General features: G+C 47.2%; 1 protein-coding gene across 1 annotated transcript; it reads left to right on the top strand.

Annotated features, from left to right (window-relative positions):
- The first annotated feature begins 1,998 nt into the window (after positions 1-1,998).
- On the top strand, positions 1,999-3,003 carry LOC124509156 (melanoma-associated antigen B1-like). Its single transcript, XM_047075729.1, has one exon. It carries the CDS (start codon positions 1,999-2,001, stop codon positions 3,001-3,003), a length of 1,005 nt encoding a protein of 334 aa, XP_046931685.1.
- The last annotated feature ends 13,152 nt before the right edge of the window (positions 3,004-16,155 follow it).

Below are 16,155 nucleotides of genomic sequence, written 5' to 3' on the forward strand. Positions count from 1 at the left end.
CATAGTAATTATGCACAGGCCAGAATTGTATCCCAGAAGCTTTCAGAAATGGCAGTGATGTCAGTCAGGAGAAGACACAGGCAGAGCTATGAGGCTAAGAAGCAACTGACTTTCTCCGTGGGGTTCTCAATACCATGGTGGGGGTGAGAGGCTTCAGTTACCAACGGGAGCAACCCCGGGACTGTGAAGAACTCGGTGCAACATCTCTAACCTCCAACACGGGACCACAGAGGACTCTGTCCTCCCGCAGCCGTCTCTGGAAGGCCGCTGGCAGCAGTAGCCAGGAGAGGTGTAGCCGCACTTCATATCCCGAGTCACAGGCAGTGACGGCATCGACCTCAAGGCAGAAGAGGGACATCGACCAGCACCCGAAAGGACTCAAGGAAAGACACCGAGAGAGGATTGAGGCAGTTCCCACACGGAACACGGGCTCCCCCAAAGGCAACACCTGGCCATCGTCAGCTCGGGGGAGCCCCAGCCATGGCCGCTAAGCTCAGACCCCCAAACGTTTCCTACTGCTGGGTGCTTAGAGGGAAACGAGACGCTTGGGCCGAGGCCCTCGGACACAGCACAGCAGAGGGAGGGTTCACAGGCGCTGCTAAGAGTCCGCCAAAGCCCGCGTGCGAGTCCTGCGGGAGGGACTCCAGCCCCCCTGGAACCCAGCCCCCCTGCGCATCCCCCCACGCCAACCCCAGAGCCCGCCCCCTCCGCTGTCGATCTGGGGGCCAGGCCCACATGACCGGAAGTGGCCCTTCCAACTTCCTCCCGGCGCTGGGCAGTGAGGCCTGGTCGGACAGCCGCTGCCTCGGCTGAACACGAGGAGGGGGTCCCACGTCCCGTCAGGGGTCAAGGTGAGAGCAGCCCTGGCTCGACCACCGCGGGGACGTTTCCCCGACACCCCCAGCCCCGTCTCCCCTGAAAAGAGGGGCCCACGCAGACGCTGGCCCATTCCGCCCCTGCTCCGGGGGCTGGGAGACCCCCATCATGGCCGTTCATCCCAAGTGCCTTGGCTTACCCCGCCGGGTGTCAGGGATTGCAGGCCTCGGCCCCAGGCTGCTGGACGCTGGCGCGGCTCAGCACAGGGAGCCATCCCTCCCAGGCCCTGTGGAGGGAAGGAGGGGACCCTCGTGAGGACTGGGGGGACTCCGTGCTCCGCGACAGGGGCGACGCAGCGTCCCCGCTCCTGACCTTGGCCGGCGGTGGGGGGGGGGGGGGTAGGGTCCGGGCCCGGGCCCCGGGGACCAGAGGGAACGTGGCCTGTCCGCTCGTGTCAACCCTGCAAATGCCAGGAAAGGAAGGCCAGGCTGAGACAGCCCCGCCACGTCTAAGAAATACCAGGTGTGAGGCCGGGGGGAGCTGTGTCCCGAAGCTGCAGCCAGCAGTCAGTGGAAGGGAGGGTCCCAGGTCCTACCCGGAGCCCAAGTGGGGATTCTGCGTCATTCCCAGCACCCAAGGAACCCAGGACAGAGAAGGCCTGCCACGAGTGTTCATTCAGCACCAGGTGCCCCCTGACTCCGTGGGGGGCCGAGGCGCTCCCTCCTTTCGGCCCCGTGGGTCCCCTGGAAGATGGCGGGGTCGCCTTCAGAGCAGGAGACGGGGGTGGGGGCCTGGGTCGGGCCCACAAGTACCATGCCGAGCCTGAATGTGACGGAGAGGGCCCCCAAACCCGGGACCCAGGGCTCTCCCGCGTCAGTTCGGAACCCCGCTGTCACCCGAGTGGCCCCCAGGCAGGGCTGTCTGCCTGGGGCCAAGGCTCCCCCCACGTGCCTCCACAGGGTGCTCGGCCGGGGGGGGGGGGGGGTGGGCGAGGGGGCAGGCTGACCGGGACGTCGGGAGCCCTGGGGGGTCGCACAGCGGTGCCCTCGAGGACCCTGCAGGGGAGGCCTTGGCCGAAGCCCAGGGGGACTCTCCCCGCTGAAGGCTCTCAGGACAACTCCTGCCCCCCACCCCCGCCCTTACAGGTGTCCTCGCTGCCTGCCAGCCGGGCCCAGCTTCGTCATGCCGCGCCGCCAGAAGAAAAAGCTGCGCGCCGGCCAGAAACGCCACGAGGGCCAGGTTGAGGGGCAGGGTGTGGGGGGTGCTCAGGCCGCCGCCGCGGCGGCGGCGGAGCCCCTTGGGGAGGCTTCCCCGGGGTCCCCCCGGGCGGGTGCAGCCCAGCAGCCTCAGGGTGCCCCGGCCCCCGGGTCCCCCGGGTCCCCCGGCGCAGGCGCCGCAAGCCCGCCACGTGAGCAGGGCGCCGAGGGCCCGGCCGCGCCCCCCGCCCCGGGCGCCCGCAAAGACCCCCTCAGCCGCAAGGCCGAGATGCTGGTGCGGTTCCTGCTGGAGAAGCACGCCAGCAAGGAGCCCATCACGCGGGCCGCGCTGCTGAAGATCGTCAGCAGGAAGTACGAGGCGCACTGGGCCGAGATCCTCAGGCGCACCTCGGAGCGCCTGCAGCTGCTCTTCGGCCTCGAGCTCCGGGAGGGCGACGCCGGCGGCCGGGCCTACGCGCTGGTCAGCAAGCCGGGCCTGGAGGGCGACGGCGGCGACGAGGGGCCGCCCAAGAGCGGCCTGGTCCTGGCGCTGCTGGGCGTGATCTTCATGAAGGGCAACCGCGCCAGCGAGGAGGAGGTGTGGGAGTTCCTCAACGTGCTGGGCGTGTACGCGGGCCGCAGGCACCCGATCTTCGGGGAGCCCAGGAAGTTCATCACCCAAGACCTGGTGCGCCAGAAGTACCTGGAGTACCGCCACGTGCCGGGCAGCAAACCTCAGCGCTACGAGTTCCTGTGGGGCCCGAGAGCCCGCGCCCACACCAGCAAGATGGAGGTGCTGCAGGTGCTGGCCAAGATCAACGACACGGTGCCCAGCTGCTTCCCCCAGCTGTACCAGGAGGCCCTGCTGGAAGAGGCGGCGCGCGAGAGCCCCACAGACGCAGCCACGGTGGCCTCCGCCGGCGAGGCTGCGGGCCCTTCGGGAGCCGGGGAGCCGTCCCGGGCCCGGGTCGGCCGCGGCCGCCGAATCTAGCGAGGCCGCCGAATCTAGCGAGGCGGGTGGGGCGGCTGCTCCTCCTGCTCGGGGCGGAAGGGGGCCCTTGACCTTCCAGGTAGTGCAGAGTCCGGGGGCTGGAGGGAAGTAAGTAGATCTAACAGTTAAGAAATCTTCAGTTGAACATTTTAAGTAGTGTGGGTCTAAGTGGCTTTGTTTTAACAAAACCTATCTTCTTTTTGATCTTCACATAATTAATATTTTAGGTAAAGTTAAATACACAGATACATATTAGCTCGAGATATTTAATGTTTTTTCAAATGTTTTTCCTTTTAAGATAAAGTTTACTTTGCTTCAAGATATGAAGGTATGACCAACATTAGGCTCACATTCTTTTGCATTTCAAAAGGTTTTAAAGTCTCAGTTTTGCTATTTGTAAAGGAATTCAAATATATTCAGTATTTTGTTCAATATCCAGACAAGATGACATGGTACCAGAACAGGATTCAAGGAGATGTGAAAGAATACAACAGGAAAATAGATGAGGTCACAAAGTACATGAAAAAAAAATAAACTTTAAAATGTTTAATGTGTTCAATTATTTGTTTGCCTTGTTGTTTTTAGTCTTGGTTTTCTAGTATTAAAAGATATCTGCCCTGGAATATCATAGCTTAATAAAGAATATTTGTTGAAGAACAGTGTTTATTTTCTAGTATCTACTGGATTAATTTTAAAAAATTACTTGGGATTTGGTAATTTGGGGGTTTCAAAATAATCACATGATCACTATCAATCAGTAAAGATCCAGTATTCCCCAATAAATATGCCAAGTGCTTTACAATATATTGTGTATATTCCAACATTCCGACAAGACAGGGTTTGCCAGACTCCTTTTACAGATAAATAACCTGCAAGATATCAAGTTCATAAGGCTGGCAATTAACAGAGCTATCGATGCTCTCGGGGACATGAAATGCTGGGCCTAACGGGGGAGGCCCCATTCAGCAGAGGGGCCTAGCAGGACAATTTTCCTGCCAGGCAACTATTGGCTATTTTGGTGTTCTCTATCGTACAGTGCATCATCTCTGACATATGCTGGATCAAAGCAAACAAAAATATTACAAAGAAGCGGGTGGTATCATCTGGAACCAAAATGTTCAGAGTAATAATGGTCATTCGTAAGAGACCCAATATTTGCCCATCACTGTACTTACTGAGTGCTTCACACACATTACAGACAGTTCCAACAGTCCTGCAGGCTGGATCTTACCCAACACACTTAACAGAGGAAGAACTCAAAATATTCTCCAGTTCAGGTGGCTGATGAAGGGACAGAACAGGGAGCAGAGCCTGGTCTGATTGCTCTGGAGCCCACGCTGTGCCACTCCTCCCTCAGGGCCTCCCCCTTAGGCTCCTCTTATTCCACAATGACTCACAGGCAATAAGAAGACTTTGTAGCCAAACATCAGAAGCAGGCCTAAGGAAGGAAGGTGAGTAGGAGAATAAACCACAATTTAGGGATTGTCTGTGGGCTTCATTTACTAGGATTCTGCTCTCCCTCACCCCAGGGTTTCTTGAGAGCTGACTCGGCCCAAGGTGCAGGCTTTTGTTCAGTTCCAGCATTTTGCCACATTAGAATGTCCTCCTGGGTCATTCCTAGCGTGACCCGCTGTCCAACTCTGGAAGCTGACCTGCTGGCAGTTCTTCCCATCTTTTTCTCTAAAGGACGTTCCCTGTGGCCAACGTAAAGCCGGTCCAGAATCACCTGCCTTCCTCCTGACTTACAACATTCCGACTTCTGGGCGCCTGGGTGGCTCAGTCAGTTGAGCCTCCGGCCTCGGCTCAAGTCAAGATCTCACAGTTTAGGAGTTGGAGCCCCGCGTCGGGCCCTATGCTGACAGCTCACAGCCTGGAGCCTGCTTCGGATTCTGTGTCTCCCTCTCTCTCTGACCCTCCCCCACTCAGGCTCTGTCTCCCTCTCTCGAAAATAAATTTAAAAAAATTAAGCAAACCAAAAAAGCCCCAATCAAACCCAGAACCTCTATGATAGCCACAGAGCCTGTCATACAAAAGGTGATTATAGACAGGTTTAGACACATCCATGTAAAAGATCACTTTAGCCACTGAAGTTTAGAACCCCTGTGTCTCTTCACTACACTCTCAAAACAGGCCCTAAGTGGGCTCGTGAGTAGAGTTTGCTTTCGCACAGCTACCGGTTTGGGGTTATGATCCTACAGGTAGAAAAGGTTTTTGAAAGCACCCTGATACATGCAGTATATCTTTAATGGTGTGTTATTTGAGACTGGCCTCTGAACAAATGCACTGATGAGCGAGCTTAACTAAGTGGTCAATAACCAAAGCCACCCTCGCAATTTGGGCATGAGGAGAGACCATGGATTTCACTACGCAGCAAACACCTACCATGGCAGAATTCGTCAGAACCCAGAGTGTATCTAGGAGAGGAAAATGGTTTCCTGGTAGACTGAACAGCACAGATTAAAATAATCCGTCCTCCTTCTGCTGCCTCTTATCTCACTGCTTGCCCCAGAGGAATATCCTGGTTTTCCCTCGTGCCTAACAGCACTTGTAAAGTGTTCGGCACATTCAGTCATGCTGAGGGTTGCCCAGACTCACAAGTTAAGGTTTTGACCAAACGTCAATGAAAAGAGAACATTCTTTTCCTATTGAGAATCCGGAACTTACGGTTAGTCCAGAAAGAAGCATTTGAGAGAGGGTGGTCCTTCCCTGCTGAAGCTTTACAGGATCCTCTTGATAACGTGATGTGATCTTGTACTGTGAATTCCAAGGCAGATTTAGCCTCGCCAGAAACTCCACCAGGAATGGAGGGGGTTGGTCTCATAATAAATTCTAATAACTGCTCCTTTACAGGATAGCTACTATGTAAGCTTATGGGAGAGACTACAACCACTCAACCACAGGTGTTTTGCCCTCCTCTTTGGCACACTGGTAGGCTACATTGCCCAGTTCACTTGTACTTAGGGTCACACGACTACGCTTGCCACTGAGATGTAACTAGAAGCATTTTTTGTCACTGCCTGGTCTAGACATTTGACAGACAGTATCCCACCTCCACACTCTGTTCTTCCCCTCTAGGGCAAACGTTAAGATTCTCTATTTAGATGATGGAAGGAGCCTGAATCCCTGGGTCAGGTGATAGTACAAAGCCCCTTCCAACCCACATCCAGAAAGGAGCCTTCATTCCATTAAGCCATTCAGATTTCATGTGTGTCTGTCACACCAGCTAGCGGTTACTTTAACACACAGCTGCTATTTCTGTTAGGCTTGTTTAAATATCTCAATTACCAAGATAACAGTGCATAGGTTCTTGCAGCAAAATAATACAAACAATAAAGAGAAATCACAATTGCCTGCTTTACATCATGCCTAGTAAATTCAGCAACATCCTCCATGGTGAATAAAATTAGCCGTAGCAGCTACTATTCTAAAAATGATCGTATGATCCTTTTGCCCTCCCAGGACTTTTTTTTTTTCTTCCGAGAGAGCATGCACAGGCATGAGTGGGGAAGGGGTACAGGGGGAGGGGGAGAGAGGGAGAGAGAGAATGAGAATCTTAAGCAGGCTCCATGCTCAGTGTGGAACCCGATGTGGGGCTCCATCACGTGACCCTGGGATCACAACCCAAGCTGAAACCAAGAGATGGACGCTTACCCAAGTGAGCCATCTAGGCGCCCCTATTTATTTTGTAACTGGAAGTCTGTACCTCTTGAACACCTTTACCACCACTTCTGGCCTCTGCAACCACCAGTCTGTCCTCTGTATGTATTCATTTGGGACCGTTTTCGTGGTGGAGTTGTTTTCTTTAATGATTCTCACATGTAAGTGAGATCATATGATATTTGTCTTTCTCCGAATTATTTCACATAGTGTAATGCCCTCAAGGACTATCCGTATTGTTGCAAACGACAAGATTTCCTTTATTTTATGAGTGTATAATATTTTACATATATTACATTGTATTTATCCATTCATCCGTCAGTGGACACTTAGGTGGCTTCCATGTCTCAGTTATTGAACATGGGAGTCCAGAGAACATTTTGAGTTAATGTTTTCACTTCCTTTAGATATGTAGATGTACTATAAAAATATACTGTGATTTTAACATACACTTATCTTTACTTCTGTCATTTGTGCAAAAATGTGTGTTTTTATCTCAGACATTGCACTCAGTACCACAAAGTTCATTTGTGTTTCTCTTTATCTTACGTGTCTCTATTTAACATGTTGTATTTGTACTCTTGTTTCTCAGAAAAAATGGAATATAGTTATGACTCTTCTGGTGTCACTGTCTACTCTTTCTTTTTTTTTAATTTTTTTTTTTAACGTTTATTTATTTTTGAGACAGAGAGAGACAGAGCATGAACGGGGGAGGGGCAGAGAGAGAGGGAGACACAGAATTGGAAGCAGGCTCCAGGCTCTGAGCCATCAGCCCAGAGCTCGACGCGGGGCTCGAACTCATGGACTCACGGACCGTGAGATCGTGACCTGAGCTGAAGTCGGACGCTTAACCGACTGAGCCACCCAGGCGCCCCACTGTCTACTCTTTCTATTAGCCATATAGTTTCTGGATAAATGTTGAGGGATTAGTTTTTATTCTCACTAGTGGACATATTCCCGGCCTTTTTGCATGCCTGGCACTTTCTGACTGGATGCCAAACATTGTGAATTTGGCCTTGTTCACACTTATCAAGCACAAGTGTGCTGAATATTGTTTTGTCAATACCTACATATTCTAGAACTTTATTCTGTAACTCAGGTAAGTTTCTTAGAAACACTCATATCTTTTCCATTTTTGCTCTAAAGGTTAGGTACTTCCAAAGCAACATAAATCTACGACTAATCCTGCTTTATGACAGAAACAACTCTCTACGTCCTCTGATGCCCTGGGCGTGATACAGTTTTCCCTTCTGACTTGTGGGAGCAGGAAGTATCCCATGTGGACTCGGAAATTCTTTTTCTGTGTAGCTCTCTCACTCTGGTACTTTGTCCTGTGAACTCTAGCCTCCTGGTTCTCCCCTGACCCTCAGTCTCTTCTTCTCAACTCCTGAACTGCCAGGTTTTCACTTGAACTGCCAGTCTGTGCGCTATGGGCTCGAGGCAGCAAGCTGGCGCAATTCTAGGCTCACCTTCTTTCTTTTCAATCTCTTGGGAGTCACTGTCTTTCCTGGCCTGATGGCCATGGTATTGAAAATGGTTGTCATATACATTTTGGCACTTTTTCCTGTTTTCTTGGTTGTTTCTGGCAGGTGGCCAGATCCATCTCCTAGTATTTCATCTTCTCCAAAAACATAAGTAGTATAGTCCAAATTTAAAAACTACATTTGTGTGACAAACAAGTGCCTTCAAACTCCAAGCCATCAACATTTAAAACACATTAGAATAGGGGCACCTGGGTGGCTCAGTCGGTTGGGCGTCCGACTTCGGCTCAGGTCACGATCTCGCGGTCCATGAGTTCGAGCCCCGCGTCGGGCTCTGTGCTGACAGCTCAGAGCCTGGAGCCTGCTTCAGATTCTGTGTCTCCCTCTCTCTCTGCCCCTCCCCCGTTCATGCCCTGTCTCTCTCTGTCTCAAAAATAAAAATAAACATTAAAAAAAATTAAAAAAAAAATAAAACACATTAGAATAAAATTTGAATAGAAAGACTGTGGAACACACGCCCGTGTCTGTGTGTGTGTGTGTGTATGTGTGTGTGTGTGTGTGTATTCATAGAGACACATTTACATACATATAACTAGTAGAGTATAAACATTAAACATGCATGGCAAAATAAAAAAAATGTTCCTCTCCTTCTGTGGAAAGGTACATGATTACTGTATTATTTATGGCTTCCATATTTTCCAACACTGATAAAACACACATGCATTTCCGTTATGTTTATAAAATACTATTAAATATTCAAAATATGATTTATATACCGACATTAGTCAGGGTTCTCCAGAGAAACTGAACCAATAGGAAGTGTGTGTATGTGTGTGTGTATGTATATACATCTCTGTGTATCTATCTATGCATCTATGTATCTATCGGGTTTTATTATAAGTAATTGGCTCACGTGATTATGGAGGCCGGCAAGTGCCAAGATCTGCAGGAGGAGTCAACAAGCCAGAGACCCAGGGTCGCAGAAGGTGCAGTTCCAGTGTAAAGACCACCAGACGGAGCCCCGGAAGAGCTGACATTTCAGTTCGAGTCTAAAGATGAGAAAAAACCAATGCCCCATCTCAGAAACATCAGGCAGGAAGAATTCTCTTTCATACTTTGTTCTATTCAGGCCTTCAAGTGATTCTATGAGGAGTACCCTCATTAGGAAGGACAATCTGCTTTACTCAGTCAACAAATTTTAATGTTAATCTCATCCCACAATGCTCTCACAAAAGCACCCAGAATCATGTTTGACCACGGCACGCCATGGCCCAGGTAAACCGAAACATACATCTAACCATCACGACACCAAAACTAAACACGCGTTCTCTGATGTAACCTTTCAATAATTAGGAAAAAAGTTAAAATCCAAGTATTAGGCTATGTCCATTCAAACAACTTAACAGACTCCCTCCAGAAAGTTTTAAGTTATATCTCAGAAGCAGAAATTATATATGTATCTTACACAAATCTTCCCGGACATGATTGGATTCAGTTACTATTTTCAGTATTTACAGGAATGACTGTATACAACTAACAGGGCAACAACAAATAACATTGATTGCTTTCAGTATTACACATGTTGTGTTTCTATCTTTGTTATCCAGGCTTATATAAAGAAATTGTGCTATTTAAAAACACGTAATATTTTCAGTGCTGCCATCGATTCCAAGAAGTAACTGAAAAATGTACTTACTTTTTTGCTTAGAGACTTTCATGAGAACAATGTCAGTAAAGTATATTTTCCATCACAGACTATTATTTAAGACGATGCTTCCTAAGTTAACATGTGCGTATCTTTCACAAAGTAAACACCATGTAAAGAGAAGTGAGATTCATGACTTACTTGACTCTTCTCTACTTTCAATGTTGTCACCTTCTGAGTGGTTAGTTACACACCACATACCTGCTCTGGTTGTGACATTCTTCTGCTACAAAGTCTGCATTCAAAAATTGTCCTGGTAACAAAGGCATTAATGATTTTTTTCACATTGATATAATTTCATATTATTTTATGCCTAAGTTTCTCCCCATTGTACTATGTGCTCCATGTTATTTTCTTTTCCTTTATTAAAGAATTATATTCTCTCTTCTCCAGTGAACATGTTTTATTTCCTAGCTTTTGAACCATGGCTTTCTTCCCAGAACTCATCAATTCCTAAGTTTTACGGCATGCTTTTGATCCAAAGGTGATTCTGCAGATTTTCCATTACACGAGGCATATAAATACCAGTTTACTGTGCAATTCTCATACTATTTTACTTTTTCTTTGTAAAACTTTGCCTGTATTCTCTAAAAACGGCAAAAAAGAATGAAGAGACACCAGTATTTTCCCTAATACCATTATATATTTAAACCAGCTTCTCATAATTGCAAATGAAACTCTTCCTTCTCTTTCCAATTTATCATCTTGTTTCTTTAGTATGCCTTTGCTGCAGATCTAAATATGTTGCCCCATTCTCACTTTTAAAAAAAAGTTTATTTATTTATCTTGAGAGAGACAGAGCGTGTGTGTGTGTGTGTGTGTGTGTGAGCCAGGGAGGGGCAGAGAAAGAGAGAAAGGGAGAGAGAATCCCAAGAAGGCTCCACACTGCCAGCGCAGAGCCCAGTGATGGCTCGAACTCACAAACCATGAAATCGTGACTCGAACTCACGAACCCTGAGATCATGACCTTAGCCAAAATCAAGCATTGGATGCTTAACCGAATAAGCCACCCAGGCAACCCACCCCTTTCTTTCTTTTACGTAGTTACACATTCCTAGTGGATCATATAGCAGTTATTATTTTACAGGATTATAACATACGTTCTGTCATTTTTGCCCTCCTTGTAACTTCTGTGTTATATAGTCCTTGTTGAACATGGGGAGAATCCTTACTTTTGCCGTACCGAAAATAACGTCTGTTCAATATTCTGTTTTGTCAATTTCTCAGACTGACTTTAGATTTTCAGATTCCATGTCCCCGAAAACCCATCTCTCACAAAGTTCCTAACTCATCTTCATTTTATTCTGATTTGAACATCAAGGTATGACAATCCTCCTACTATCTAAAACTGCATCTTTTACATCTGTATTCCTCTAAAAAAATGTTTCTGTGTCATTTTATTACACATTTTAATTTTCCTTTGTAACACTGCTTGATTTATTCATCAATATAATTCAGTCCTATTAGTCCCAGGAACAATTTAAGGATGTAACAATTTACATAAATTGTCAAACTCACAAAATCGCGAGATCATGACTCGAGTTGAAATCAAGAATCAGACACCTAACCAAATGAGCCACCCAGGCACCCCTACATTTTTTTAATGAGAAATGCCAAGCTGAATTCAACAAGGAGGCAGTACATAAAATGTTCATTATGTACCCCTGTTTGTTTGGGTCCTAGGTTTGGTCCTATCCTTTCTAATATCCGATGTGAAAAGGAGATAAAAAAATATTTATTAGTAATTTATAAGGCCCATAAAACGATAATTCAAATCATTATCTGGTACAGCTCTTTTTAATACTACCAAAGTGAAGGAAAGAGAAACAGAAAAAGAGAGAGATCCATTTCCCTTGGTTCCTTAAACATACTAGGAGGAGACCCATAGGGACACGTACACCCCTCTGGCCTCCTCCTCCCAGGGAGTGCAGCAAGCCTCCCGGCTCTCCCCCAGAAGCACGGCTCACACCCACTGGTGGCTTCGGTGGCTCAGAGGAACGCACGGACTGTGTACCTTACCAGCCAGTCTGTCTCCCAAGTGACATTCCTCCCACTCTGCCGAGGTTTTGAGGAGACTCTCCTCATCTCCTAGGCTCCCCTGCCTTCACTTTTCTTTTGCCTGTATCCTCCCACGTTGGCCCCATCCTTCCTCCTGTGGGAGAGCTCTTCCTGACAAGTGTCCTGACGGGACACAATCCTTCCTGCCCTACAGTTTCCTAAATGAGGGCACTTAGGCTAGCTTCATCTTTCTTGTGTCCAGAAGGAGGAAATGCATCCCAGAAAAAGGTTATGTGGCTGTGGAAAAAGGAGATGTAAAACCCCATCTGTGTTACGGTAATGGCCGTGACTTTATGAAGTAGATAGTTAAGAAAACGGATTCTAAAGCATCCACACAGGCTTCACAGGATCTACTGTAAAATGTAAATCCTCTTTCCCTGTTTGAGGTGTCACTGCTGAGTGCAGAGATCTCTTGAGGGACTAAGAATGTGGCATCCAAGGCTGGCGAGACCAACATGGTAAGAGTGCTGCTCCAGAAAAGGTACAGGTGGTAAGTTTGTCTCTATTTTTCTCTACATTTTTAAAAATGTTTATTTATTTTTGAGAGAGCGAGACACAGAGTGCGAGCAGGGGAGGGGCAGAGAGAGAGACACACACACACAGAATCCGAAGAAGGCTCCAGGCTCTGAGCTGTCAGCACAGAGGCTGACATGGGGCTTGAACTCACGAAAGTGAGTTCATGACCTGAGCCAAGGTCGGTCGCTTAACCAACGGAGCCACCCAGGGTCCCCCCTCCTTTTTTTTTTTTTTTTTGGAAGTTGGTATATTCTGCCTTTAGCAGATACTCTAATTTTTTACCTTTCCCACCTCTTGAAGCTCAGAGATGATTCCCTGCCTCTCTTTCTATGTTAACACACACAATGTTATCATATCCGGCTGCCTTTGTGGGGCTCTGCATTTTGCTTTGAATCAGTGGCTCCATCACAAGCATATTCTCATCAGGTGGCCAGTTAATTGCACTGAGGCCTGTAAATGTTGTCCTGTGAGGGGAGAACTGGACACTGGTGGACACCAGTCAGTGTACCGTGAGTTACAGCCCTTGTACTTTAAACCTTTTGGATAAAATCATTTTAGCCTCACCAAGAAGTTGTAAAAATAGTACAAACCGAGTTCTCGGGGCACCCGGGTAGCTCAGTTGGTTAAGTGTCTGACTCTTGATTTCAGCTCAGATCATGATCCCAGGGTCATGGGGGTCATGGGATTGAGCCCTGTGTCAGGGTCCACGCTGAGAGTAGAGCCTGCTTAGGATTCTGTCTCTGTCTGCTCCTCTCCCCTACCTGCGCTCTCTTAAATACATACATACATACATAAGTTCCTTTTCCCCAGCTTTAGCCTGATATATGAGTTTACGTAGAGTCGTACATTTATCAAGGCCCTGAATGGGGCATCTAGCCGGTCAGTGAATAGATCGTGCCACTCTTGACCTTGGGGTTGTGAGTTTGAGCCCCATGTTAGGTGCAGAGATTACTTTAAAAAAGACTTAGAAAATAACATTGCTGCCCAAGATTATTAACTAAATTGTAATCTAATTCAGATTGCCAATTTTAACATGCACCTATTTGACAGGGGAGGAGAGTTCCCTAAGTTTTTTTTCCACATGTATTTTTCATTTGTTTTTAATGCTTACTTTTGAGAGAGACAGAGACAGAGACAGAGTGCAAGAAGGAGAGGGGCATAGAGGGAGACACAGAATCCGAAACAGGCTCCAGGCTCTGAGCCATCAACATAGAGCACGATGCGGTGCTCAAACTCTCGAACCATGAGATCATGACCTGAACTGAAATTGCACGCTTAAGTGACTGAGCCACCCAGGTGCCTGCCACTCGCATGTATCGATTCATATACCACAATCAGGATGCAGAACTGCTCTCCCACCATATAAAATGTCTCCAGCACTCTCCATTTGAAGTCTTGCCTTTCCCCAGACCTTAAAACCTGACAACCATGGATCTATTCTCCATCACTACAGTTTTGCCATTTTGAGAAGATTCCATAAATGGGATTTTACAGTATGTAAGATTTCATATTCAGGTCGCATTTTTTGCTCAGCAGAATAGTCCCAAGATCCATTCAGGATGTTTCATGTATCATTGATTGGTTCTCTTTTTAACGCTAAGGATTCCATTGTATGGATGTACTTCAGTCTTTTATACATTCACCAATTGAAGGATAGTTGGGTTATCTTAAATCCTGGGCAGCTACAAATAAAGCTGCTATGTACATTTGTCTGGGATGCTTTGGCATTTCTTTTCTTTAAATTCCTAGGAAAGGTCTGCTTGATCGTACGGTAAGCGTGTATTTGACTACAAAAAAACTGACAAATTGATTTGTAGAGATCCTGGATCATTTTACTCTGTCACCATCCATGGACGAGAAATCCAACTGGTTGCAATCCTCACTACTGCTTGGTATTTTCAGGGGTTTCTACTTTCACTGTTATAGTAGGCGTGTCGCTGCAGGTCAGTGTTGCGTGAATTCATATTTCCTTAATGGACACTCAGGGTGAACATATCAGCATGAGCCTGTTTTCCATTCACAGGTCCTCTTTTGTGAAATGTTTTCAAGTTCCACACACATTTTCTAATTGGACTCTTTTTTTATTATTGCCATTTGGCATATTCTTTCTTGTTTCGTCTGGGTACAAGTCTTTTGTCAGGTGATTTGCAAACATGTGCAAATCTTCTTGTTTATGGTTTTTGTTACCTGTCTTTGTTTTTTTTAAGTAAGTTTATTTATTTATTTTGAGAGAGATAGAGCATGGGAGGAGCAAAGAGAGGAGGAGGAGGAGGAGGAGGAGGAGGAGGAGGAGGAGGAGGAGGAGAGAGAATCCCAATCAGGCTCCACACTGTCAGCACAGAGCCTGATATGAGGCTCAAACACATGAACCATGAGATCAAGACATGAGCCAAAATCAAGAGTCAGACGCTTAACTGACCAATCCCCCCAGGTGTCCCTGTTACCTGTTTTTAAGTGCCTCTTGTAAAGCAAAAGGTTTTACTTTTGATGAAGTACAAGTGATCAAAGCCTTCTTTAGGGATCTAAAGTTAGGTGCAAAAACACTTGACGGTGGGGCGGAGGGGCATGCCGTACGCTGTGCTTGCTCTGAGCCTGCAACAGAAGGTAGAGGATAAGATCAGATCAAGAAAAGGTTTTAAAGCAAAAATGAACTATTGGGACCTCATGAAGATAAAAGGCTTCTGCACAGCAAAGGAGACAATCAACAAAACTAAAAGGCAACCGACGGAATGGGGAAAGATATTTGCAAATGACGTATCAGACGAAGGGCTAGTATCCAAAATCTATAAAGAACTCACCAAACTCCACACCCAAAAAACAAATAATCCAGTGAAGAAATGGGCAGAAGACACGACATCCAGATGGCCAACAGGCACATGAAAAGATGCTCGACGTCACTCCTCATCAGGGAAATAGAAATCATAACCACACTGAGATACCACCTCACGCCAGTCAGAGTGGCCAAAATGAACAAATCAGGAGACTATAGATGCTGGAGAGGATGTAGAGAAATGGGAACCCTCTTGCACCGTTGGTGGGAATGCAAACTGGTGCAGCTGCTCTGGAAAACAGTGTGGAGGTTCCTCCAAAAATTAAGAATAGACCTACCCTATGACCCAGCAGTAGCAATGCTAGGAATTTACCCAAGGGATACAGGAGTGCTGAGGCATAGGGGCACCTGTACCCCAATGTTTATAGCAGCACTTTCAACAAGAGCCAAATTATGGAAAGAGCCTACATGTCCATCAACTGACGAATGGATAAAGACATTGTGGTTTATATACACAATGGAATACTACGTGGCAAGGAGAAAGAACGAAATATGGCCCTTTGTAGCAACGTGGGTGGAACTGGAGAGTGTTATGCTAAGTGAAGTAAGTCACACAGGGAAAGACAGATACCATATGGTTTCACTCTTATGTGGATCCTGAGAAACTTAACAGAAGACCATGGGGGCCGGGGAGGGGAAAAAAAAGTTAGAGAGGGAGGGAGCCAAATCATAAGAGACTCTTAAAAACTGAGAATAAACTGAGGGTTGATAGGGGGTAGGGGAGAGGGGAAAGTGGATGCTGGGCATGGAGGAGGGCACCTGTTGGGATGAGCACTGGGTGTTGTATGGAAACCAATTTGACAATAAATTTCATATTTCAAAAACAAGGTTTTAAAGTTCTGCTCTCTCTTCTTCCCAGTGAGCCTTGGAACACTGAATTTCCACTGCTACACTAAAGCAATCAG

The sequence above is a fragment of the Lynx rufus genome, unplaced genomic scaffold (assembly GCF_022079265.1).
Source record: "Lynx rufus isolate CCGP_SWC_20201006 ecotype Redwood Valley unplaced genomic scaffold, mLynRuf1.p SCAF_14, whole genome shotgun sequence".
Lineage (NCBI taxonomy): Eukaryota > Metazoa > Chordata > Mammalia > Carnivora > Felidae > Lynx > Lynx rufus.

Bases quoted from the DNA above. Each gene is read 5' to 3' on its own strand.
- LOC124509156 (XM_047075729.1), top strand. From the start codon at position 1,999: ATGCCGCGCCGCCAGAAGAAAAAGCTGCGCGCCGGCCAGAAACGCCAC.